General features: G+C 40.6%; 1 protein-coding gene across 2 annotated transcripts; it reads right to left on the bottom strand.

Annotated features, from left to right (window-relative positions):
* Positions 1 to 10,248: 10,248 nt before the first annotated feature.
* On the bottom strand, positions 10,249 to 26,059 carry LOC146974280 (flotillin-2a). Of its 2 annotated transcripts, none has more exons than XM_085797446.1 (11): positions 25,855 to 26,059; positions 22,445 to 22,526; positions 19,275 to 19,365; positions 14,895 to 15,018; positions 14,541 to 14,659; positions 14,323 to 14,436; positions 14,073 to 14,192; positions 13,767 to 13,981; positions 12,930 to 13,113; positions 12,016 to 12,165; positions 10,249 to 11,112 (listed from the first exon to the last, which is right to left on the bottom strand). In XM_085797446.1, exons 1-11 carry the CDS (start codon positions 25,901 to 25,903, stop codon positions 11,062 to 11,064), a joined length of 1,299 nt encoding a protein of 432 aa, XP_085653572.1. In that variant the 5' UTR covers positions 25,904 to 26,059; the 3' UTR covers positions 10,249 to 11,061. The 2 variants fall into 2 exon arrangements, with proteins under 2 accessions (XP_085653572.1, XP_085653571.1); XM_085797445.1 differs by lacking the exon at positions 19,275 to 19,365 and adding an exon at positions 18,659 to 18,749.
* Positions 26,060 to 26,587: the final 528 nt, after the last annotated feature.

Here is a 26,587-nt window from a genome sequence, read left to right as displayed (position 1 = left end):
CTGGGGGTCCGAGGGGGAGTCCAACGCAGAAGGTTTGGTTGAAATCGGGCCGGTGGTTTTGGAGAAAATGACCAAAAACCAAACAGGCGATTTTAAAAAGACGACAGGCGCGCGGCTTACGTTTTTTTTTTGACCAAAAAATAAAATTTCTCCAAACTCGGATATATCATCTGGGGGTCCGAGGGGAGTCCAACGCAGAAGGTTTGGTTGAAATCGGGCCGGTGGTTTTGGAGAAAATGACCAAAAACCAAACAGGCGATTTTAAAAAGACGACAGGCGCGCGGCTTACGTTTTTTTTTTTTGACCAAAAATTAAAATTTCTTCAAATTTCTCCAAACTCGGATATATCATCTGGGGGTCCGAGGGGAGTCCAACGCAGAAGGTTTGGTTGAAATCGGGCCGGTGGTTTTGGAGAAAATGACCAAAAACCAAACAGGCGATTTTAAAAAGACGACAGGCGCGCGGCTTACGTTTTTTTTTTTGACCAAAAATTAAAATTTCTTCAAATTTCTCCAAACTCGGATATATCATCTGGGGGTCCGAGGGGAGTCCAACGCAGAAGGTTTGGTTGAAATCGGGCCGGTGGTTTTGGAGAAAATGACCAAAAACCAAACAGGCGATTTTAAAAAGACGACAGGCGCGCGGCTTACGTTTTTTTTTTTGACCAAAAATTAAAATTTCTCCAAACTCGGATATATCATCTGGGGGTCCGAGGGGAGTCCAACGCAGAAGGTTTGGTTGAAATCGGGCCGGTGGTTTTGGAGAAAATGACCAAAAACCAAACAGGCGATTTTAAAAAGACGACAGGCGCGCGGCTTACGTTTTTTTTTTTTGACCAAAAATTAAAATTTCTTCAAATTTCTCCAAACTCGGATATATCATCTGGGGGTCCGAGGGGAGTCCAACGCAGAAGGTTTGGTTGAAATCGGGCCGGTGGTTTTGGAGAAAATGACCAAAAACCAAACAGGCGATTTTAAAAAGACGACAGGCGCGCGGCTTACGTTTTTTTTTTTTGACCAAAAATTAAAATTTCTTCAAATTTCTCCAAACTCGGATATATCATCTGGGGGTCCGAGGGGAGTCCAACGCAGAAGGTTTGGTTGAAATCGGGCCGGTGGTTTTGGAGAAAATGACCAAAAACCAAACAGGCGATTTTAAAAAGACGACAGGCGCGCGGCTTACGTTTTTTTTTTTGACCAAAAATTAAAAATTCTCCAAACTCGGATATATCATCTGGGGGTCCGAGGGGAGTCCAACGCAGAAGGTTTGGTTGAAATCGGGCCGGTGGTTTTGGAGAAAATGACCAAAAACCAAACTGGCGATTTTAAAAAGACGACAGGCGCGCGGCTTACGTTTTTTTTTTTGACCAAAAATTAAAATTTCTCCAAACTCGGATATATCATCTGGGGGTCCGAGGGGAGTCCAACGCAGAAGGTTTGGTTGAAATCGGCCCGGTGGTTTTGGAGAAAATGACCAAAAACCAAACAGGCGATTTTAAAAAGACGACAGGCGCGCGGCTTACGTTTTTTTTTTTGACCAAAAAATAAAATTTCTCCAAACTCGGATATATCATCTGGGGGTCCGAGGGGAGTCCAACGCAGAAGGTTTGGTTGAAATCGGGCCGGTGGTTTTGGAGAAAATGACCAAAACCCAAACAGGCGATTTTAAAAAGACAACAGGCGCGCGGCTTACGTTTTTTTTTTTGACCAAAAATTAAAATTTCTTCAAATTTCTCCAAACTCGGATATATCATCTGGGGGTCCGAGGGGAGTCCAACGCAGAAGGTTTGGTTGAAATCGGGCCGGTGGTTTTGGAGAAAATGACCAAAAACCAAACAGGCGATTTTAAAAAGACGACAGGCGCGCGGCTTACGTTTTTTTTTTTGACCAAAAAATAAAATTTCTCCAAACTCGGATATATCATCTGGGGGTCCGAGGGGAGTCCAACGCAGAAGGTTTGGTTGAAATCGGGCCGGTGGTTTTGGAGAAAATGACCAAAAACCAAACAGGCGATTTTAAAAAGACGACAGGCGCGCGGCTTACGTTTTTTTTTTTTGACCAAAAATTAAAATTTCTTCAAATTTCTCCAAACTCGGATATATCATCTGGGGGTCCGAGGGGAGTCCAACGCAGAAGGTTTGGTTGAAATCGGGCCGGTGGTTTTGGAGAAAATGACCAAAAACCAAACAGGCGATTTTAAAAAGACGACAGGCGCGCGGCTTACGTTTTTTTTTTTTTGACCAAAAAATAAAATTTCTCCAAACTCGGATATATCATCTGGGGGTCCGAGGGGAGTCCAACGCAGAAGGTTTGGTTGAAATCGGGCCGGTGGTTTTGGAGAAAATGACCAAAAACCAAACAGGCGATTTTAAAAAGACGACAGGCGCGCGGCTTACGTTTTTTTTTTTGACCAAAAATTAAAATTTCTTCAAATTTCTCCAAACTCGGATATATCATCTGGGGGTCCGAGGGGAGTCCAACGCAGAAGGTTTGGTTGAAATCGGGCCGGTGGTTTTGGAGAAAATGACCAAAAACCAAACAGGCGATTTTAAAAAGACGACAGGCGCGCGGCTTACGTTTTTTTTTTTGACCAAAAATTAAAAATTCTCCAAACTCGGATATATCATCTGGGTCCGAGGGGAGTCCAACGCAGAAGGTTTGGTTGAAATCGGGCCGGTGGTTTTGGAGAAAATGACCAAAAACCAAACAGGCGATTTTAAAAAGACGACAGGCGCGCGGCTTACGTTTTTTTTTTTGACCAAAAATTAAAATTTCTTCAAATTTCTCCAAACTCGGATATATCATCTGGGGGTCCGAGGGGAGTCCAACGCAGAAGGTTTGGTTGAAATCGGGCCGGTGGTTTTGGAGAAAATGACCAAAAACCAAACAGGCGATTTTAAAAAGACGACAGGCGCGCGGCTTACGTTTTTTTTTTTTGACCAAAAATTAAAATTTCTTCAAATTTCTCCAAACTCGGATATATCATCTGGGGGTCCGAGGGGAGTCCAACGCAGAAGGTTTGGTTGAAATCGGGCCGGTGGTTTTGGAGAAAATGACCAAAAACCAAACAGGCGATTTTAAAAAGACGACAGGCGCGCGGCTTACGTTTTTTTTTTGACCAAAAATTAAAATTTCTCCAAACTCGGATATATCATCTGGGGGTCCGAGGGGAGTCCAACGCAGAAGGTTTGGTTGAAATCGGGCCGGTGGTTTTGGAGAAAATGACCAAAAACCAAACTGGCGATTTTAAAAAGACGACAGGCGCGCGGCTTACGTTTTTTTTTTTGACCAAAAATTAAAATTTCTCCAAACTCGGATATATCATCTGGGGGTCCGAGGGGAGTCCAACGCAGAAGGTTTGGTTGAAATCGGCCCGGTGGTTTTGGAGAAAATGACCAAAAACCAAACAGGCGATTTTAAAAAGACGACAGGCGCGCGGCTTACGTTTTTTTTTTTGACCAAAAAATAAAATTTCTCCAAACTCGGATATATCATCTGGGGGTCCGAGGGGAGTCCAACGCAGAAGGTTTGGTTGAAATCGGGCCGGTGGTTTTGGAGAAAATGACCAAAACCCAAACAGGCGATTTTAAAAAGACAACAGGCGCGCGGCTTACGTTTTTTTTTTTGACCAAAAATTAAAATTTCTTCAAATTTCTCCAAACTCGGATATATCATCTGGGGGTCCGAGGGGAGTCCAACGCAGAAGGTTTGGTTGAAATCGGGCCGGTGGTTTTGGAGAAAATGACCAAAAACCAAACAGGCGATTTTAAAAAGACGACAGGCGCGCGGCTTACGTTTTTTTTTTTGACCAAAAAATAAAATTTCTCCAAACTCGGATATATCATCTGGGGGTCCGAGGGGAGTCCAACGCAGAAGGTTTGGTTGAAATCGGGCCGGTGGTTTTGGAGAAAATGACCAAAAACCAAACAGGCGATTTTAAAAAGACGACAGGCGCGCGGCTTACGTTTTTTTTTTTTTGACCAAAAATTAAAATTTCTTCAAATTTCTCCAAACTCGGATATATCATCTGGGGGTCCGAGGGGAGTCCAACGCAGAAGGTTTGGTTGAAATCGGGCCGGTGGTTTTGGAGAAAATGACCAAAAACCAAACAGGCGATTTTAAAAAGACGACAGGCGCGCGGCTTACGTTTTTTTTTTTTGACCAAAAAATAAAATTTCTCCAAACTCGGATATATCATCTGGGGGTCCGAGGGGAGTCCAACGCAGAAGGTTTGGTTGAAATCGGGCCGGTGGTTTTGGAGAAAATGACCAAAAACCAAACAGGCGATTTTAAAAAGACGACAGGCGCGCGGCTTACGTTTTTTTTTTTGACCAAAAATTAAAATTTCTCCAAACTCGGATATATCATCTGGGGGTCCGAGGGGAGTCCAACGCAGAAGGTTTGGTTGAAATCGGGCCGGTGGTTTTGGAGAAAATGACCAAAAACCAAACAGGCGATTTTAAAAAGACGACAGGCGCGCGGCTTACGTTTTTTTTTTTTGACCAAAAAATAAAATTTCTCCAAACTCGGATATATCATCTGGGGGTCCGAGGGGAGTCCAACGCAGAAGGTTTGGTTGAAATCGGGCCGGTGGTTTTGGAGAAAATGACCAAAAACCAAACAGGCGATTTTAAAAAGACGACAGGCGCGCGGCTTACGTTTTTTTTTTTTTTTACCAAAAATTTAAATTTCTTCAAATTTCTCCAAACTCGGATATATCATCTGGGGGGTCCGAGGGGAGTCCAACGCAGAAGGTTTGGTTGAAATCGGGCCGGTGGTTTTGGAGAAAATGACCAAAAACCAAACAGGCGATTTTAACGAGCGGCCAGGCTGCACCTGCACTGTTCTATTTATAGACTTTGATAACGAGCTGGCCCCAACAGCTGGCCACTGCACACAGAGCAGAGCAGAGCAGAGAGATTTGTGCTCTGAGCAGCTTCCGAAAACAGCCCAGAAAAAGAGAAACGTACCTCTTATCAGAATGTGGCCATGACTACTGGGGCAAGGAGACCTTCCTGAGCACATTGATGTGCATTAAATGTTTGTAGGGCAAAAACCTTTCTCAGGGTCGCAAGGTAGAAAAGGGGGCATTTCTGTTTTTCTAAAAAAATCAGCTCCTACTTTTATATTGAAGTGGATGAGCCACTGGAGCGGGTCTAGCTGCACAATTAGGCTCATAGAGACAATTCTGTAAGTCTGTCTGCTGTTTTGAACACATCAAATGAGACACGACAAGTTTGGCTACAAACCAGTGAGGAAATCATGTGTCTAGAGTTTAATTTGTGGCCGTGCTGGCAATTTATCCAGAAAAAATCCTGAATGTTTTTTCGATCCCTCTCACTCTAGCGATGATGTCACTCACTCTAAGCCCTGCTCGTTAGACGCAACACACACCCATTATAAAGCTGGATTTTGTCAAAAAACTTAATGATTTTAAAGCGGCCAAATATCAGAAACTGTTGAAAATATCAATAAGCTGAGTCATAGAGGAATACTTAAAAAGTTTGTCTACAGCTCAGAATTTGAATGAAGTCTCTAGCTGAAAGTATGTGGACACTTTAAAGGCTGAAAGAAGTAAGAAGATTTGAAGAGTTTCAAGACTGTTCCAATGCATTCTCTATGGGGAAAAAAAAATCAGAAATAGTTGAATATTGCAAAAAGTATGAATAGTTGAAAAGAGAAAAGACATAGCACACCTGTCCCGAAAAGGCTGAACATTTTGGTATTTTAATTGTTGAAATAGCACAAAGTATGAAGGACTAGTTACATGACGAAGAAAGGCAGAAAATGGCCGAACCGAATAACAATAGTGTGAATGCTTCCAGCATTCACACTAACTAGAGAATGCATTTCCTAAAGGAAATACGGGTGAATGCTGAAAGCTGGAAGCTGAATGAGCTGAATAAATTGTTGAAACTATGCTGAATTAAGTTAAGAAACTGCTGAAGAAATCTTGAATATATGAAGAGTATGAAATGGTTTGAAATTACTTGAATTGTTGAAGATCAGTATGAAGAAATTGAAAGTCTGAAGACTACTCAGATTTACTTAAAACTTGAAAACATTTTTGAACCATTACTAATGTAGATTAAACAATATCTGAATGGTAAAAGTAGAAGATGAAAGATGGAGGATGTATGAAATGGGTGCTAATTACTTGAATTAGTGAAGAATAGTATGAATGAATTGAAAGGTTAAAGTTCACTCAGATTTATTTAAAACAGTTTGAAAACATTTTTTGAACCATTACTAATATAGATGAAACAATATCTGAAGTGTAAAAGTAGAATAATATAGAAGTAGTTACAATCCATTAAAGGGCAGAATACCTAAAAATAACTACAACATATCTGAAGGGTAAAAGTTAAACATGTTAATAAAAAGTTTGAGGAAAATGTAGAAATCCTGCATATTTATAGTTTAAAGGGATAGTTCACCCTAGAATGATATTTCGCTCATTATCTACTCACCCTCATGTTGACTAAGGGCTGGAAGAACTTTCAGAGTCCACCGTCCCTTCTCTGAGTTACAGGGGGTCTTGACGTAGCAGTGCATTTCAATGCAACGGTTGTAAAGGGACACCAGAGCTCTTCATAAAAAAACACACACAAAAAAACATCCAAATACCTCCATGCTGCTCGTATGTAATGTCCGTCTTGTGCTGAAGCCCCAAATTGCGTAATTGTCCCGAAAAAAATTAAATAAGTCCACATTCCAAGCATGTTTGTAGCATTAGCTCCGGAGTGTCTGTTGTCCGGTCTTCCGCTGCCAGCGCGCATGCGCAAGGTTCGCACTGAGACCGACTCGAGTCTCAGACTCTGACTTCATAATTTGTAATAAGTTTAAGTGGACAAATGTTTCAGCAGTATTGAGGCTACATTGTGGTGAAGTTTCAACACTGTAGCATCTACCGTTGGTTTGGTAGGAATTTTTAAAGTTTTAAAATTTAAACGCTTATTGTGCCCCCCCTAGGAGGGGGGGGCACATGTCCTTGGAGTTGAGTGAATCTGGCATGGGACTGAACCTTTGTGCAAAGTTTGGTGAGTTTTCACCCATGGGAAGTATGACTTCCTTGGAAGAAGAAAGAAAGAAGAAGAAGAAGAATTCCTAGGAATACAATAGTGTCCTGGCAGCTGCGCTGCCCGGACCCTAAAAATCTATTAGAAATCAATCAGAGAGTGCAAGTAAACAATCATATGAATGCCATCTTCACCACATACACACTTAAACTCACACATGCGCACACAGTTCAACAGAACGCTGTCGAAAAAAGATAGGATTTTAATCTGTTTTAAAAATGGCTAACTGTATCAGACAAGGTGCCCCATTCTTGTGGGGCATATACACTAAAAGCTGCCTCCCCTTAAGTATAGTTGTGTTACTGTAGTTGTTCATAATGAGTTAGGCTCTCTATTTGTTCACTAGGAGGTTGTTCTAGTCTCATTAAATTGTGTTGGAGGTTACTGTGACTTTAAACCTAAGAGATGTTTTTTCTCTTTGTTTTGCTGTGGTCACTCTCAGACCTCTGAGACCGAGCCTCTGCAGTGGGGTTGGAGGTCACTGACCAGAGGACACATCCTCCTGGTGTTACGCAGTGTTTTATCTCTGTCTGCAAGTCAGAAGAAGAAGAGCTGCACACAAACACACAACAACAAAGCTGTATAATGAGCAGGATGGTGACGATGCTTGTTCTAAAATTGAGGATTAATCTCCCAAATATTTAGACAGCTACTTTGAGTTTGATGTCGTGTTTACTTCAGTTATTATCTCCATGTTTCTCTTTTTCTTTCCTCCCATAGTGTGGGAACTATTTACTAAAAACATTCAAAATTAAACTTTGCATGCAGAGGAAACATGTGAGTTTCCTCCCTTTTATAATCCATGTGTTGTGTTGTGAAATACCAAACTAGTACTTGGTAACAGACAAGACTGAAGACAATAAGAGGTGGTACAGCATTTATTATAAGGTGGCACACAACACAGAACACATGCTTAAAATGCTATGCTGGATCAGTTTGTTTTTTTTTTAAATGAGAAGCCACAAGGTAAAATCCACAATACAGTTTGAAATACAGATTACAGATTACTTCCATGGTGGACAACAGACAGATAAATGCTGACGTCAAGAGGAGTGGAGTAGGTGGTTCTGTAATATTTGGTCTTAAACCACATTCGCCTCTTAAAAATGCTACTTGGAGTAACAGGAGGTCACCTTTACCCTTGACGAGCCAACACAACCAGTGAAAATGTATTTTTGACACACAATGAACGGATGTTGAAAAGCTGTTAAATGCTATAGTTTATGCTACACTGCTATTCATCATTTAAGTAGATATGTTCCCTTATACAGTTGTAGTACTGAATGTCATAAAGCACAAAGCTGAAAGCACAAACCGTAGAGCTGAATATTAAAGTTAGTATATTATACAAGTCGGTCTTTGCCTTAGAGTAAATTCATAATAGAATATCCTGTTAGTATTTCCATGACAAACAGATTATAAAGGACCTCCACTTTATCTAACAAAGGCACTGTGTTCAGAATCAAAATCTGCTTTTCTCAGTAAAAGGAGCACAGCAAAAGATAATATCAAGTTTTTTTTTTTGTCGTTTTTAGTCCACACATGTACATGGTTACTCAAATCAGGTGTGTGAAGGGCTGTGTGTCGATATCTGAGTGAGGTGGCGTAAAGTGACGTACATGTCAGTCCCTCTCTCCCACAGCCACAGCCACAGCCTCATCACACCACAGAGAGGTGAAACACTGATTGGCTCTGCCAGGCTGCACAGTGTGAAAATCAGGCAGTGTATCCGTTATCAAGTGGTCTTTTTTTTCTTTCTTTCTTTTTTTTTAGGTTTGATTGGCTAATGGACTGATATTGGTTTTTATTAATCACTTGTTGGATAAAAAAATACTGGCCATTTCAAATTATGGTAAAGAAACTGCTTTATAATAATAATAATAATAATGATACCGGTAATAACATTTGCAAAAAGCCAGGCAGTGTTTTCACCATCGGTCGTTAGAGTAGTTGTAGAAACACATTCAAATTTAGAGGGAGTTGTAACATTTGTGTCAAAAACAGAGAGAGATTAAATTTGCTTCAACCAAAACAAGCCATATTTTTATTTCACAGAAAATAAGAACATGGCATGATGATAGCTTCACCAACATGATAAAACAAAAATATTAAAAGTCACAGACTCTGAAAAGTGGTTAATAATAAACATTCACAATTATTCACAAGGCACAGAACTGAAAATCTTGTTTGTGTTTTTTTTTTTTTTAAAAGGGGGGAAGCCAAACTGAAATGTGCGTAAAAAGCAGGTTGGATAGTGCAGCAAGAAGCAGAGGCTGATATGGAAATATTACGTTTAGATGTGTTGCAGGCAACAAACGGCTCTGTCAGTTTAAGGAAGAATTTATTATGGGTTAGATCCTAAGGAGACCCTGCCATCTAGAGGTTGAAAGTTGTTACACACACACACACACTGTGATGATGCACTGATCGCTCAGCTGAACTTGGCTCAATGTAACAAGACCAGCAAGAAAAAAATAACATACATAATTTTCACTTAATCCACTTAACCAAACTGAAGACCGTCTGAGCACAAACACCATGTGCTGTTTACCACCTGATCACATGCTCGTTTAACAACCTCTCTGTTTAATCCCTGCTCCATAACTTCAGACTGAATGCAACGCAGCAACTTTCAACCCAGAGGCCAGAGGTCACTATTTTTTTATGCCATAATAATCTACGTTCGGGGTTATTCTTGAAAATTACAAAATATTATGTACACAACCTGCAAAAGTGCACATTTTTACACAGCATCTGAGACACACTACTACCACGTCTGTGTGGCAGGAGGACTAGTGAGAGAGGACTAGTGAGTGAATTAAAGCTCAGACCCTGAATATCTACCATGTGCTACTTGAGGTAATACAGTAATATTCAGCAAGCCCGGCAGGCGTCCAGGGTCTCTATTAAGGCTAATCTTTCTAAGTATGGCTTGTGTTATTCATTTCCGTTGCTTAGCATTCGTGTCCAAATGTGACGAAAGTGAAAATAAACTCTATTGTTAGTATAAGTGGATGTTATATGGAGAACAGGGAGCGACATTTAATCATAATCCATCTGCAACACAGTGATACACTGACATAAATCCAACTAAAGCCAAACCACCGTCCTGAGGTTTGGGCACTTGAGTGGTGAACAGGCACTGCACATCAGAACGAGTAGGACACGCAACATGACAACATACCACGAGGTAAGGATTACCATACAAATGATTCAAAAGTCAGATATCTAATAATAATCTACTGTAAATTTTACAATCACAGTGGGAGAGGATCTGGTGAGCTTTAAGTGTAAGAGCGGTTTGGTAATCCATCAAGTTCCCTCTGAGTGAGAGAAAAAGTCTAAACAATGTAAAATAAAATTGATTATGTGTTAAAAGAAAAATAAAAGACACTAAATCAATGAACACTATGCTCAGTCTGCTACTTCATCAGCTCCATTATGAGCATTGGATCATTTAGTGACACACTGAGAATTAGACAGGAGAAGAGTATGTTATTCAGATTTGGCCTAATTTTAGCACCTTCTGCTGAAGACTGTGGCGTTTTTTCTTTTTTTAGATGATGATTATCACCACCACCACATTTAAAAAGAGCCGGTGACGTCTTTTGTCTCTCAAACATGTCTAACTCTGCTTCGGATGACCTATCGGGCTGAGCAGGACTGCAGCATCTAATCCCAGCTAACTAGTCGAGTATGATTAAAAAACAAAAAACAAACAGTGTCTCTAAAACAAGAACTAAAAACAAGAAGATACATATAGTCTGGTCCTTTAGAAGTGAAGGCCCCAGCTTGTTTCCTTTACAAAATAATAATAATTAAAAAAAAAAACCTCTTTAAAATACAAAAACCCTCTTGGTTGCTATCAAGGGCTTTTGGTCAAAGGCAGTTGCATACGAGGTCATAGGCTGAAAATAATGTTTTCATGCTTGAGGCAGATACATGTCGAAGGATTCAGAGTAATAAGTCTCTGGCCTGATTCATCACATGGCTGTTTGGCACTGTGGGTTGGTCATCTTCTGCAGCAGCGGGATCTGTGGGATCAGAGTCACATGGATTAGCTGGTTTTAACAGAGAGGAATAAACACAAGGGCCCGGTGCACGGCGCCGTCACACAGTCGCTAACGACCGCTGGACGTCACCTCAGTCTGATAAACACCAGTTATCCACTTTGGGATGAAATCTGAAACCTTTTTTCAAATGTATTTATTCAACATTTGATCCCTACCACTTATAAAACTATTATAGCATGGATGTTGTCTGAAAACATTCATCTTCTGAATTCTGTCACGCATCAAGAGGTCAAGTTTTTAAGTGCAGCTGCGGCGCCCTCTACTGGTCAGTTGTGGTACAATCAGCATGAACATGTGTTGACTGAACAACTGGTTTGAATGGAAATATATTTCTCCTGCTTAGTCATGAAGCTAATTGAACTGTAAGCCAGCTAAAACAAGCTAAACAAAAAAAATAATACAACTATGACATGAAATCACCTCGTAGTTATTTGGGGGACCCATGTTAATGAACTGTTAACTACTTATACAACATGATTTTCACTTTATAGGCATAATTATCATACTTTGGTCGTCTGTGGGTTGTGTAATTCTCCATCTAACTTCCCTTCGTTGTTCCTACACTGCTCTGCGTTGTTGTTCTGTTTGGTCCCTGAAGGCCTGAATGATAAAGCAACAGCATGGAGCCTGCAGCTTGGCAAGATGGAGGATTGTTGAGCACCGGTGGGTGTTCTTGCTCTCGTTAAGTGCCCTGTGGTGAGTTGTTGTAATAACATGAGTCCAGCTTTGTATCTTTGGTCCAAGAAAGTCCAGACAGACACCCAGACATTTCAGTTATCAGCAATAAGCAAGTGAACAGCTGAACCTGAAGATAACAGAGTCAGTTCAAAGACAACGCCTCAGAAGAGTCTGAGAATCACTCACCTTGGTCAGATCGACCCCGGTGAGGGCGTTGACGGAGACGGGCAGCTCAGCTAGTAAACGGTTCACCTCCCCAGTCACTCGACTGCCCTCTCCACTCAGGATGACGATCTCGTTGGTCTTGGCCAGCGGTGCCGCCACTTTACTGGCAATCTGATAAAAAAACACAGTGAGCATCTGTTTGTTATTTCACTGATAAAACACACACACACAAACACACCATCTATTAATGAGAGGAATGACTAGAAGTCACACAAATATACAGTATACTTTATCATTGATTTTGTTTTATTTCTCAGAAAAAAAAAACACTTATGTGAAGACATCGTAGGGGATTAGCATGAATTACTATGAATGCAGGAGAACTACTACTAATAGTATCTGCAAGGCCCAAGGGTTCATTCATTTTAGTGATGCAGACACTAGTTCAGGTGTGTGACGGCACCTGATGGAAGTATTGACATTCACAACTGAACTGACTGATTTGTTGATGTTGAGGTATAAAATTCAGCTCCAAAATAATAGTTATTTTATTAACAGCAGCTATCATTATTTATTGCCCTCTGTGTTCTTGATGATGCTCTCACATTATTGTACATCTCATTTTTCTGTTGAATGTTTCTAGTTTTTTCTGGTTTCTCCTGCACATTTGTGATATGTTGTATCTATTCTATATATTGTATCTTTTTGTTGTTGTTGTACTCTTTTATGGTGCTGTTTTATATACTGTATATTTTTTCTCTCACGCTAATAAATCAATCAAATCAAATCATGTGTTTCCCTATTGAAAAAGTTGTTTTAAGAAACAGTGTTCTCTAGCAGTGAGGACAGAGGGAAATTAACCAAATACACCAAACCTCCCTAACGGTGCCGATTCCCTTAAAACCAGCGCTGTGTGAGTGTAACATGTCACAGACCTTGGGCAGAGCCTCCAGGACCAGAGCCGTCTTAGCAGCCTCTCCGTACTGCTGGTAGGCATCGGCTTTCAGCCTCATCTTCTCAGCCTCGGCTTTTCCCACTGCTTCAATGGAGGCGGCCTCGGCCTCACCGATACAGCGGATCTTCTCGGCCTCTGCCTGCGCCGTCAGCACTTTCTTTATCCTGTGGTGGTGTTAGGAAAACATGAACAGGCTTGTTTAGTGTTTATTCACATTTGCAGACAGTCTACAGCTCTGTACTATCTGAATTGTAGCACTATGTAGTTATTCAGTCATGTTTAAATTCAAAACTGATTTAAAAAATATGAAAATACAGTTGAGTCCAGTTTTACTGTTGTATTTATTCAGCTGTAAGCTTTAAAAAAGACTGGTTCACCGACTGATGCATGTGTGTTTAAAATGCTGTAAGTGGAGCTCCTTTTGTTTACACATTGCAGTTAAGGGCTGTGCTCATGTAGGCGTGTTTTTCCAAAAACAAAAGGACAAGAGTCAACAGTGTGTTTGCTCATGTTTCCTGATTTTATTTGCGCTCATTGTGAGCTCCGTTGGATAAGTTAAATAAAATCAGCTACCCTCCCTAATGTTGTATTTTGTGTCGCTCATTTGCATAATGGTCAACCTGTCCTGAGGAGACTAAACGCTGCTCTGATAACGCTGTAAAGGATGAACCATCATTAGTTATTGGTTGGATTCCCCTATTTGAATGGTGGCAGTGTCTTATTTTGAGGCAGACTGATGTGCTGCTGTCAGATCAATGATACGTGATCCATAAAAAATATTAAAACATTTGTAATGTAAACCGTGCGCTCTACTCACTTGTGTCCCTCAGCCAGCTGCTGCATCTTGTAGGCTTCGGCCTCCGCAGGTCTCTTCACAGTGGCGATGAGCTCCTTGTCAGTGCGGTCGATCTCCTTCTCTTCAATGGTGATCTGCTTCTTCCTCTGCACCACCTCAATCTCAATCTCCTCCAGACGGATCTTCTGCTGCTCTTTGGCCGCCTGCAGCTCGTACGCCAGCTGGGCCTCTGCTTTCTGAGAAACAAGGCCAGAGTGTTTATTGATACCTTGAGCTCCTGTGTTTGATTGTTAATGCTTTACCCACGGCAGCAGCCATCTATTATACCTTCGTGTTCACTTCCTGGTTGAAAGAAGCTTTCTGCATCTCCAGCTCTCGTTTGGAGTCGGCCATTTTTGTGTCAGCTAAGAATTTAATATCCATCATTTCTTTCTTACACTCCGCTTCCTATAAAAGACAGTGTACAGAAGGTAATGAAAATGGAGATTGATGATTATTGGTTAGCAAACATCTTTAGTTATTATTTCTTAGCAAAAAAAATTGCTTGTGTTTGTCGTTTTAATGTTGTTCCTCTTACCCTGATGCCAGCGTCTCTCTCTGCCTCCGCCACTCCGATGTCTGCATCTCTTTGTACTGCAGCTGTCTGAGTTTTGCCCAGTGAGCTCAAGTACTCCACTTTATCATAGACATCCTGCCAGAGAGATGAACAAACGGGATGGTATGACGATGAAACTAGTATAATAAAAATCATTAGACTGTAAAATGTTCAATTAGAAACTGATCTGTCATTCGCACCTTGATGGTAAAGCTGAGGATCTCAATACCCATGCGACCAACGTCAGGTGAAGCCACCTCTCGCACCAGGGCGGCAAATCTGTCTCTGTCTTGGTAAATCTGCTCAACAGTTAGGGTGCCTAAAAGATGCAGACATTGGTTAGTGCCTTTTGTATGAAGTTAAATGATAAATAACCCTGTAGAACTGCACAGTACTGTACATATATATACAGTATAGTTATAGACCAAAAGGATCTGTTGAGGATTTTTCCCTCTCGCTACTTTCCAAGAATCTGAACATTTCAAAAACTAGAAGGTCTCAGACTTGTGGACAAAACAAATACACACAAACTAAGAATGAGTATTACTACCCACCCAGGATGGCACGTAGGTGACCCTCGAGGGTCTGCAGGATGACACTTTTGATCTCCACGACCGACTTTCCCAGGAACTGTTCGCAGGCGTAACCCAGCAGCTCATCCTCTGTCATAACCTTGACCTGGTGCCAACACGGACAGAGATCGTCAGCTGAGCACACAATCCCAAACACAGGCATGGCACACACACAAAACATGACATACTAGCTTTTGTATGTGGTACTATCATCCAAACATCATTTTCTATCTACTCAGTTTACAACATAGTATTACACCATCAGTAACCTTTAGAAAACTCCGACAATACAAAAAACAACAACAACATAAAACATCAAACATAAAAGGAGGAAGTCCTACAAAGTCTGCAAATGCATTAGTAACATATAGCACATACATCCTGGGAGCAGCAGGGATGGTCTTTGCAATTGTTGTCTTGTCTACAGTTACGATGCTTGATTAATCAGTGGTTTGACAAATATTGGTCATGGAACAATTAATGGCCAGATAAAATACCAATTCATAAAAATCCATGTGAAATTACTTCTAATTGAATTTTAAATTGTTATCATCTCATAAAAACTGTGGCTGTAGCCACAATATCAATTAACCAACACCAGAAATCAGAGATTACTCTGCTCATCACCATCAACAGACCAGTTCCTTATGATACCAAGTGAAGCATGTGCTGTATATTTATATATACTGTATATAATTAACAATAAAGATGTTACACTAGAAATTTTTGATGCACAGAATATGCTACCTAGTTCTTCATTCATGTCACAATGCAGTGCTGATAACACAAAAATCTATTGAATGATCCTGTTAGCTGGTCGAAAAACAATGAGCAGGATTTTATATTTGAGGGAGCTAAAGGAGGGAGATCAGAGAAAATTATAACATTAAATTAAGAGAAAAAGAAAATCAATGACCTGAGGTTTACAAGATACACACATGCTCACTTTGTTAAGAAATAAAAAAAATAAATGTGTGTAAAAGATCGAAGGTTTTGGGTCAAATACTCCACTGGGGCTGTAAGGAGAGAGAGTGAACTGGGTCCTTAGGCGAGAGGTCTGCACATGGCAACATGCACTCATACCAGGAACGAGGGAAACACAATGTAAAGGAGGGGGGTGGAGGGGTGGGGTGGACGTCATTCCAAGGAAACACATCTGAAAACGGAATAGGCCACAACCGAGCCACACATCCGCACACAGGCCAGCAGAGACGGGAATAATGTCTTGTGTGAAATGATCCTTTCTTGTCCTCCCGCCCTCCCATCCCACGCGTGACACCGCCCTTCCTTCTGCCTGCTCCAAACTTTACTGTACAAAACTTTATAACAGCACCAATAAAAGGAAATGTGACAGAGGAAGAGGAGCGAAAAGATTTCCTGACAACTATTTCTTCAACTCATGTTCCTTAAAGAGCAGAAAATATTTTTTTAAGGTGAAGAAGAGACTGACCAACAAAATGTAAAAGTTTAGAAAGATGTTTAAAGAGATAGTTCAACATTTTGGTAAATTCTTATTGCCATAATCCCTATAGTCATAACAGTAGGACTAGGTTCGTTACCTCTAATTGTCGGTGCAAACTGTTTTTAGACCGGCCGGGCAGAGGCGTGAGCTGCTCAGCTAACGCAACGGAGTACAACGGGTACTTTTGCCTTTCCCTCATCAAATACACAATCCAACAACTCCAAAACTCTCTTGTGGACAAGTTGTGACCTGCACATTCACCACGCTATGAAATAATAATGTAACAGAGTTGTTTTCGAGGCAAATGTGTAGCCGGCAAATGTGTAGCCGGAACTACTTTCCAGACACGGCAGCTGGGCGGAGTGATTTCAGAAGAGCAAGTAGTTTGCTTTATGTGTCGTAATGTTACATAATTATACATTATTTTTTTCATAGCGTGGTGAATGTGCAGGTAACAACTTCTCCACAAGAGCGTTTTGGCGTTGCTGGATTGCGTGTTTGATGAGGGAAAGGCGAAAGTACCACTTCGTGAGCAGCTCCCGTCTCTGCCCCGTCGATCTAAAAACAGCTTACACTGACAATAGAGGTAATGAACCTACCCATAAAAGGGATTATGGGATATATAATAGGCGAATCTGCCAAAATATTGAACTATCCCTTTAAGTACACAAAAATGATAATCCTTCTTAAAGTCGGATGGCAAACTATGGTGCAAGACTGTGAGCGATTTCTGCGCAACATTAAGCTAAAACAAAACCCTCATTAAATATTCTGCTCTGGTTTCCTTGAAACTGAATCTGGTGAATGCCTTCCTCCGAGTCTGAACACTTGTGTCGCTTTAATTTAACACACACAACGACGCCCGTTACCATGGAACAGCCACTCCACAATGGCTGTGGCTTAGGTTGGGCCAATCAAACAGTGGCATGATGAGCCTCTGTGGAGTGAACTGTGTGAGAGTGAGAGACTGTTCAGCTCCCTGTTCAGAACAGTGGGCTCATTGTCAGCAAGCATGCATGTAGGAAAAAACACAGAGGAGAGGAACATCGGCATGTCTGTGACCAAAATACAGAACTGATAACGGGGGGGATCATATTTTAACACAAAAGAAATACTGGCATGCAGACAAAAAGGGGAATGAATAACAACAGGATATCACCTGAAATGGATATGTGGAAAATAGCGGTATATTATTTCAAAGAAAATCCACCTTAAAGGATGTTTCCTCCAGATTCAAGACAAGGCAAGACTTGGGTAAAATTTGGTCGTGACTGCTGTACTGTCATCTTGCACAGCAGATCCCAGGACAGGAACAGCCACCAAAAGGCAGTTTGTTGCTCAACCTCAACAACTATTGCACTAAAAACATTCCTCACAGAGTTGTTTTAGTTCTCTGTCACTGACCTTGTTATAGAAAATGACAAATTGTAAAGTCTCGTTTCTTTTTCCAGTTTGATTATAATCATGCGCTACTGTAGTCTTTGTTTGTTTTCATACGATTACTGAAGAACTAACATTGTAACATGGAAAAGTGATAAGACTTAATCCTATTATTCTACATTTGGGTTGATTTGTGTGGCTAATTACTCAGACAGGAGGGGAGAGTGGATTTTCTTTTAAGGTAGATTTTCCCTTCAGTATTTCAACCTGTTAAACCTGAGTTCATTTTGGCACCGATCACATTACAACAACGTAGCAGCAGGTGTAAAAAAACAAAAAAACAAAGACGAACAAGCAAAAAGAAAAAACATAACAAAGAAAAAAAAAAACACAGTGGTTGACACTAAGTTGCACATCCGTCTCCCCAAATAACTTTTCTCCTTTTACACTAGGACCAAGTTCACTGAAGGACTGAAAATGACACGGTTACAATTGTGTGGGCAGCGAGACAATAATGACACACAAACCAGGAAGTGCCAACTGAATTGTGCCAGTCTGGTGGTGAAATTAATGAAGCTGTCTGTCGGTTGGTTGGTTGTTTTTTTGACACAGTGCTATTGTCAGTCTGAGTGCAGCTTGGTCAGTACACAACATGAGTTTAACTAAGTGTATTCTGCTGAGGAACAGGGATAAAAAAAACAAAAAAAAACATGCAAAACAACAATTAGACCCAACATCTGTGTGTACATCTACATGACATGGCTTAGCTTGAGTCCTCTGTATAAAATACCACCTTTTGCTGAGATTATGGGGTGATGCCAGAGAAAAAAAAGAAGGGTGGAGGAGGGGTGTGTGGGTTAGTAGAGTCTGAGCTGGCATTCCCAGGAAAAGTGTGGTGATTTACCTGAGCCACCCCAGTGACAGTAATAGCTACACCCTCCGCTGTCTCTACATCCTCACACTTGGGCTGCAGGGTCATAATCTCAAGCGTTATCCTGTGAAGAATGTGGAAAAAATATAAAATAAAAATTGACATGTTCGGAGGGAAAGCAAAATGAAGGGAAGGGGCCAGAACACAAGGAAAGAAACAGAAACAGGACAAAGTGAAACCATTCACCCAAGGACTCCAGATCACTAACAACGGAGCAAAATGAGATGCCGTCCAAAGTACAAATCTTGTCGGATTTAGATTTTCGACTCAAATGTAACTTCACTCGAATAATGCAAACTGCATTTTACATTTGGTTCCTCGCATCCTTTTTTTTTTTTTTGGGCCATTTCTATAGCATTCATTTAGTGCCCCCGTTGCCAAAGGTGACTCAGAGTTCATCTTTATGGCGAAGCTCAAGTTAGTGACAGCTGATTGTCTCCTTTTGACTGCTGAAGGAAAAGGCAATGAAGATGAGAAGAAAAAACACAGACAAGGTTAGCATGTTAGTTAAAACCGTTTCCCTGGGTTGTCCTTCGAGCTCCAGCCACTGCTTTGTTTTGTTTTTTTAGGGTCTTTTGAAATGCATTACCTGAGCCACCCCTGTCACATCCAGGGGCACACCCTCCGATGTTTCGATATTCTCACAGCGACAGAGGATGGTCATAACCTCCAGAGACATTCTACGCAGGCAGGCAGCGGGAGTAGCAGAGGCAAAACAGTAAGTTGGACAACAGCTGTTAGGAAAGTCAGTAACCAAGGTCAAGAGGAAAAAGGAAACGGGGCAAAAGGCACAACCTGGCTTTCCTTTTATTTTTTTACTGATTTTATCAAAGGAGACTGTTTTATGTATCTAGGTGCCAGAACTGTCGCAGCTACAACAGAAGGATCCTTCTCTCTGTCAATAAATGTACAAATAAAATCTATATAAACTGGGAAAAAAGCACAAGATCTGATGGTTCAAGAGACTTCTTGATCCCAGTGACTCTGCAAGATTGCATCTGTACGGAGATTATACAGGAATGTCTTTAACAAACAATCATAGCCTCAGATTCAATACTAGTTTGAGCTGACTGTTTATGTGAGATAACGAGCTGATAAACCAGCCAGAGCTGTTCCTTTGTAATAAATCCTGGGACTTGTGGTCGGAGTTGACTTCGTCAAGTCAAAGATATGGGAGGCTGACTGCAGCAACACTTGGAGAGAAGGCTCTCTGGTTAAAAGCCCCACCCCCTCTTTCTCTCCAGAAAAATTGGATCAATGAGTCACAGGCCTGGACATTAGGATGATTACTGCAGCACGAGCGGGAAGCTCCCTCCCTCTGTTTCTATACCACCATCCAGGCAGCCGCTGGTTTAGACACACAGGGCACTTAGCTCAAGTTGTCGCTTCTCTGAAGAGGAGCAAGAGCCATCTTTCCTGTTCTCATCCTCCAAGTTAATCTGAAATGTTGACCAAACTGCATACGACCAACAAACTGCACAGAATATAAATAGATGAGGATGAGGATTTATGGGACAGCTCGTCTCTTAACGAGGATTCATAAATCCCGACATGCATCAACTTCATTTTATTTGCTAAAGGTCTACCATTAGGTCGCCTAGCAACTAAAGACAAAGAGCAGCACTTAATGGGAAATGGGTAACCTGAAGGAGACACAGCAGGGCCGAGGCATGGTGAGATACGAGACAAGACGCCAGACAGAGCAAAGCAGGTTAGCAAAGTAGAAACAAAGAAGCAGGAAAATACTCCAATAACACATTGTTTTTTAAAACCAGTAGCCCAAGAAACAAAAAATAATACTACCACATGTCAGTTTATGTTAAGGTTTACGATTACTGTATAACATCTTTCACAGTTATTTACAGCTACATGTTTTAGAAATGTTAAAGTAGCTATAAATTCCCATGAATTGGATAAAATTCATCAATAGCTGGTCTGTAAATCGCTTCATCGCAGATAAAAAACTGCTTCTGTGACATTAAAGCAGAGACCGTTTCCAAAACCCTGACATTGGCACATTTTAGAGTTGGTGGCTTAAATCCTCTCTCTGGGTTGAAGCTCAAACAGGCCGACAAATCGCCTGCGTTACAGCTGCAGGTTTTGTTTCTCTTTGGGAACCGACTCATTTGAGATGAGACTACAGATTTTGTTTTCTGGCTTCAAGCTCTGGCAGAGATAGTTAAATAAATAAGTAAATAAATAAATAAATGTGGGGTTTTTTTGTTAAATGAAAAATTTCAATTTCTTTTCCTTTTTTGTTGTTGAAAGTGGTTCAAAATGGTTCAGATTCACATTTCAGGTTTTTTTGTTGTTGTATGGTTTTGTAAATATTTTGCTTGTAACAGTCCCTGACCTCGTCATTGTGTACCATCTATTTATTTTTCCAGTGTTACTATCTCTGAAGCTGGCTTGTTGGAGATGCATTTTAAATCAGCAGACAGTGATGAGTCGCTGTGTTTATACATCTGCCAAACATTAGTCTTTAATATTGATGTTGTTTGTCTCAAACCATCATAACTTGTTTATTCTTTGATGGACTGTATAAGGGTAGGAAAGAACAACCACGGCTCCTTTTCTAATGAGTTTAATGAACCTTTACAGAGTGGAAGAAAAGCCAAACTTAAAAATGTCATCTACATTTAATCATATGGAGAAAAAGACAAGCAAATGTTTAAATCTCAAACTTTAAGTCTAAGTTGGGCAGTACATATATTTTTTGTTTAAGTCCATGAAAATAATCAAACCAATAATACTTTCTATTTCCCTTCTGTCGTAGCCAATCACAAATGTATAGTTTTCATTTTTAGCTCAGTAGTTTCTAGCACACTGGGTGGGGCAGCATTTAGAAACATGAATACATTTTTAGTTTTGGGTCAAAATATATTTTTGTGTATTACAGTGTGTACGTGATTGACTACTAGTGTCAATGTTCATAATTGTGAATTCAATGCAGTAGCGTCACTTATGGATTTATTAGCTTTGGAAAACAATTGGGCGCTGTTGAATAAATAATATTTGGCCACATGGACAATACTTCAAGGGACAATTTGCTGTTGGCTGATTCTATTTATTGGATTTGTTGACAATAAGAGGAAACATAATATTCCCAGCTGTATCCTTTCATTTTACACCTTCTTCATAAATTATACATACAAGATACAGGATCTTTAACAAAGATACAGGATCTTGTATGTGCGTGAGGCGGACACCTGTCCTCAGGCTGATGCTTAACTGCTGCTGGTTTGTGCCCAAAACAGAAAGACGCGAACTGCCAAGAGGCATGAATGCACCATATAAAAGCAATGACAGACTGTGGACAATAAGCTTTGATATATCTTGTTATATATCATGATATATCTAATGGTGGCAATGGAGGAAAACACAAGCAACACCTGCTACGGTATATTAAAATTCAAGGTAATTTGACTGATTTCTCTTCTTGTAGTGAACAAATGGACAGATCAAAACAGGCCAAAAGAAGGAAGTGCTCCCACAAGGAACACATAGTTTTGTTTACTAAAACATAGCATGTGGTTATAAAGATGCATATTTGTGTAAACTATGCAGAGGACCACTGACCTCTGTTACTAAATGATGGAAAGTAGGACTTTGGAAGTGAATAAAGCCATTTTCAAACCAGTGGTTAAGTCTGTTGTGTGGACCCAAAGACTTTGAGCATTGTGTGCCATCTAAGACTCCATTGCCAGGGGACATTTAAGCATTTTCTCTGGTTTTGGAGCCAGAGCAGACATGACGTACCTCTGAATGTCAGAGATGAGCCACCAGGCCCAGGACCAGCCTCCCACGACATACGTCTTCTCATCTGAGCCGCAGCAGCCACCTAAGGATCAAGACATAATGAAATGGTCACATGGTTAAAATCCAGCTACAGAAACATCTGCTAATAACACATAACAGATTTCAAAACAAAAGCCAAGTGCAAGCCTAAATACAATAGGCTACAAAAGACCAGCACATTGCAACAGAAACCTTTTCATTCGGCTCGTTAAGACCTTTCATGTGGCCTGATAGCAGCCTGCACTGCTTACTTAGCTGGAAAAACAATATTCGGTGGATAATTCAACACATGATGGGGGCATGTGGGTAAATCAAGTTCAACATCTCACTTCAAGGGGGACACCTTTATAATAATTTTCCTACATGTAATACCAGCAGCAGCTTTTACTTTCAAGTCAAAGCAGTGCAGAAAGGTTAAGAAATATCTTTCAAACCATGACCCAGTTTTCATGTTCTGCAGGCTGAGTTTCTAAGGAAGACGATCATGTGCAGTTTAACCCACCTCGACCACAGCCTTAACAGTGTTTGTTCCTGTGGTGTTACACTGGGAACAAGCAAGTTCTGTCTGCTTTCCGGTGCCACTGCTAGTCTCTTGATTCGATCTTACTTCTCTCCCACACACAAACACACAAACACACTGATGGGATGTTGTGATCTACTGTATCACAAGAGCAAGCTTTGATTTAGATGTTCTCCTTGATTGGGAACCTAATTGGCCATGTATACCCATGAGGTTTATCTTATCGCTACGATTCATGTGATTTTGGACGAACCTTTTATCCGACACATTGTACATTGGATTAAACGTTCCATACGATGTTGATAAAAAAAAATCAGACCAACTGAGCACACATCCTCTTATTTTCCTGTGCGGATAAGCAGCCCACAACAGGAACACTACATTTAAAATAAAACTGCATGTATGCACTAGCAACTTTTCTTTTTTAAAGTGAGTGTCAGATCTTTCCAGATTGAGATGTAAGTTGGGTTGGGCAACACATATCCGTCCCATTCAGCGGCCATGGTCTGATAGTTTAATCTTGAGTGTTTATAGTGTGACATTCCCAGCTGTCATATGTTAACGGACGGACAGAGGAGGAGCAGGAGGAGGAGGAGGAGGAGGAGGAGGGGCTGGGCTATCTTTACCAACAACACCCCAACAACCACGTATGTTACAACGGGCCACATCAACCCACATCATCACTGATGTGTTCATAACAAAAAAGGCCTTTGCCGGGAATACTGTGAACTTTAAAGGCTAAAGCAAAAAGCTCACTTTCCAACAGACTTTTAGCATGAGAGAAATAATGAACTCTCTGGGTGTGACTGACAGATATCCAACAGGAAACAGCAGCATCACAATGTCCAAACCTGGGAAAAAACAGAGTGTACTCATGATAATGAAAAATTGAGCAAGCTTGTCTTCCAGGTCTTAATGTTGTCATATTCTTGCTTCAAACAGTCCAATGTCTGAAATGTATTGTTTAGATCTAACTTTATCTACTTCTTTACTTTATTAGTTATGTAAATGACTAATTACTTTCGTTTTTTTTTGCTATTTTACTCCTATAACTTTGACCAGAAACTAATCTGGAAAGGAATGTCCATGCAGAAGAGAGGTTTTTAGACAGCTCGCTTACAATTTAATCAAATTACAACGAGTATTTCCATTCATAAATAGGCTATTACAATTGAAAACCACCTGACTCCTGCCAAGTACCACTGACAACCAAAGTGAGGCCTTGAGACTGAGGATCTATAGAAAGAACTTGAACCGTTTTATTGGTCACAGTCGCTGGAGTCTACCACCGGCATTACTGAGATTCCTGACTGCATTCACTCCACAGCGGAGGGGGGAGGGGCTGCAATGCAAATGAATGGGTATTTACACAAGCTAAAGAAAAACAAAATCCTCTCATCAACTTTAGTTTTCTTCATGCAGAGCTGAGTTCTTGGAGAGAAATATATTCAGACAGCAACACACTAAATAAGGTGGCTGTTATTGACCATATTTAACAATGGCCTACTAAAGGAAGTTATACTTTGGCACTAATCCTCCTCACAATACAAAAGTCGTTTCAGGCTGTGGAATGAATCAGAATGTGCAAATCAAACCCACCCGCCTCTGCTCTCAATTTACATTCCTCTATGTAGTGACTAACAAACTTTTAAAGATTTGCTAACAAGGGACAAATCAAAGCCGTGTCTGTTTTTTTTCCCCCGACAATGCACATTGTGAATAAGCAATGTAAAGTTTATTTAATACACCACCTCTACAAAGTGGAGTCACAAATTGCTTTCATCAAAGATGCTGTGAAGGACTGTGCATTCAAAAAACACAGACAAGAACCTGCTTTGACATTTGATTACTGAAGTGAACCAGAAATCTATTGTGTTGCCGGACTAGATTTAGAAACTGAGCCAAGATCTTCTTTTTTTTTAAACAGAGGTAAAGGTCATGCATTCCTAATAGTGGTTTGCCTGCGAAGTAGCCTGTCAGATGAATGGAGAATCGAGCCACATGACAGTGGTCTAGATTTTTCTTAGATAATACAGAGATAAGTGACTCTGGATAAAATGGGTGTTGCAACTGTCTCAAATGTTAGTTTCCTGAAACATGACAGAGAATTCAGAGAATTTAATAACTCCAAAATTCAATGCCATGCCAGTCTGTGTGTGCAAAAAAAAAACCCCTCAACACAAAAGTAGGAGGTGGGCCCTGCCCTGAGATGAAAAAAAAAAGGTTAGAGACATTAGCTGGGGCCTCAGTGCCAACCAGTCTAAAAGCACGAGTTTATCCGAGTCTGTAATTAAATTAATTTAGCTGCTGTACCATTACTATCCCTGTCTGCAGCAGAGGACCGCCATATCCTGCCAGCACTCTCCAATAAGATTGTAAACCATCAAATTGCAGTTTGAAGATGGGAAGTAAAAAGCAGTCACATGATGCAAAATGTTACACTTTAAAAGACCAAAGTGTGAACACATGTTGTCACGAAACGGAATTCATCTTCTCCACCACAAACACGCTAGGAGGACACACACACACATCACAGCACTGACATAACATATGTAACAGATAGGAAAAAAGGTGAATTCATAAAGAAAACACCACAGAAATATTTCCAATGAGATTTCTGAGCACGCAAACCTGTCAAAGGCTGAAGCGCATGAGACTCTCAGTCTGTAATATCTCTGTAAATACACTACGACGCTCAAGTTATTTTCGATTAAATGTTAGAAAAGTGGTGTATTATCATATCTCGAGGACTTCTCCAGTGAGATTTATATACCTAAAGGCTAAAAAGGCATGAGTCGCAGCGGGAGAACAGATGAGCAACACCACATCGTGTAAACAGCATTCACGTTACCTGAAACTACAAGGGCCTCGTTTGGTCCCACGGTGTGACAGTTTCCCATTATACCGACAGATAAAAAACAAGTATCCACACCTAACTCGATTAATACAAATGCAAGTTTCCCTTCTTTTTTCTTTTTCTTCTTTTTTTCCAACAAACTCTCGGTAATTTCTTTCTCAACACTCGTTCAGTTGTTCCACGCCCCTATCGATCTTTTTTTTTTTTTCTTTTCCAAAATGGAGAGTCACAGTCGAGAAACGGATGCGTCATTACGCCGTAATGAGACGTACAGCTTCCGCTTAGAACTTTCAAAATAAAAGCAACCTCGTGTGTAGATACTCTTATAGATTTTTATTTTGAAGAGTACATTGGCATGCTTTTGTCCTTGATTTCTTCTCTTCTCCTCTTTAGCGCCCCTCCTCCACAAGGGACGACACGATTTCATAATAATAAAATAGGCGTGGCTGCCCATGTCTTCTCACGCAAGCAGCAGTAGTCTTGTGTTTCATGACCGCAGCTCACTCACACAATATTCATCTCCACTGACATCGTCAGCATGGTCATGGATTGCTGTCATGTGGACATACGTAGGCCTACTATGAAACTAATCACTGGAATGTAATTTAAAGGGAAGCCTTTAACTTTAGATTTGCAGATGCTTCTGATAAAATCTTTGTTCAGGTCCTCTGAGGTCTCAGCTCCAAACCTTAGCTCCTTATTTCAATATCATTTGAGTATAGAGCTA

The sequence above is a fragment of the Trachurus japonicus genome, chromosome 14 (genome assembly GCF_045865225.1).
Source record: "Trachurus japonicus isolate A0001 chromosome 14, Traja_1.0".
NCBI classification, from domain to species: domain Eukaryota; kingdom Metazoa; phylum Chordata; class Actinopteri; order Carangiformes; family Carangidae; genus Trachurus; species Trachurus japonicus.
The sequence above is the reverse complement of the archived record's forward strand: the minus strand, read 5'-3'. Positions and strand labels throughout refer to the sequence as shown.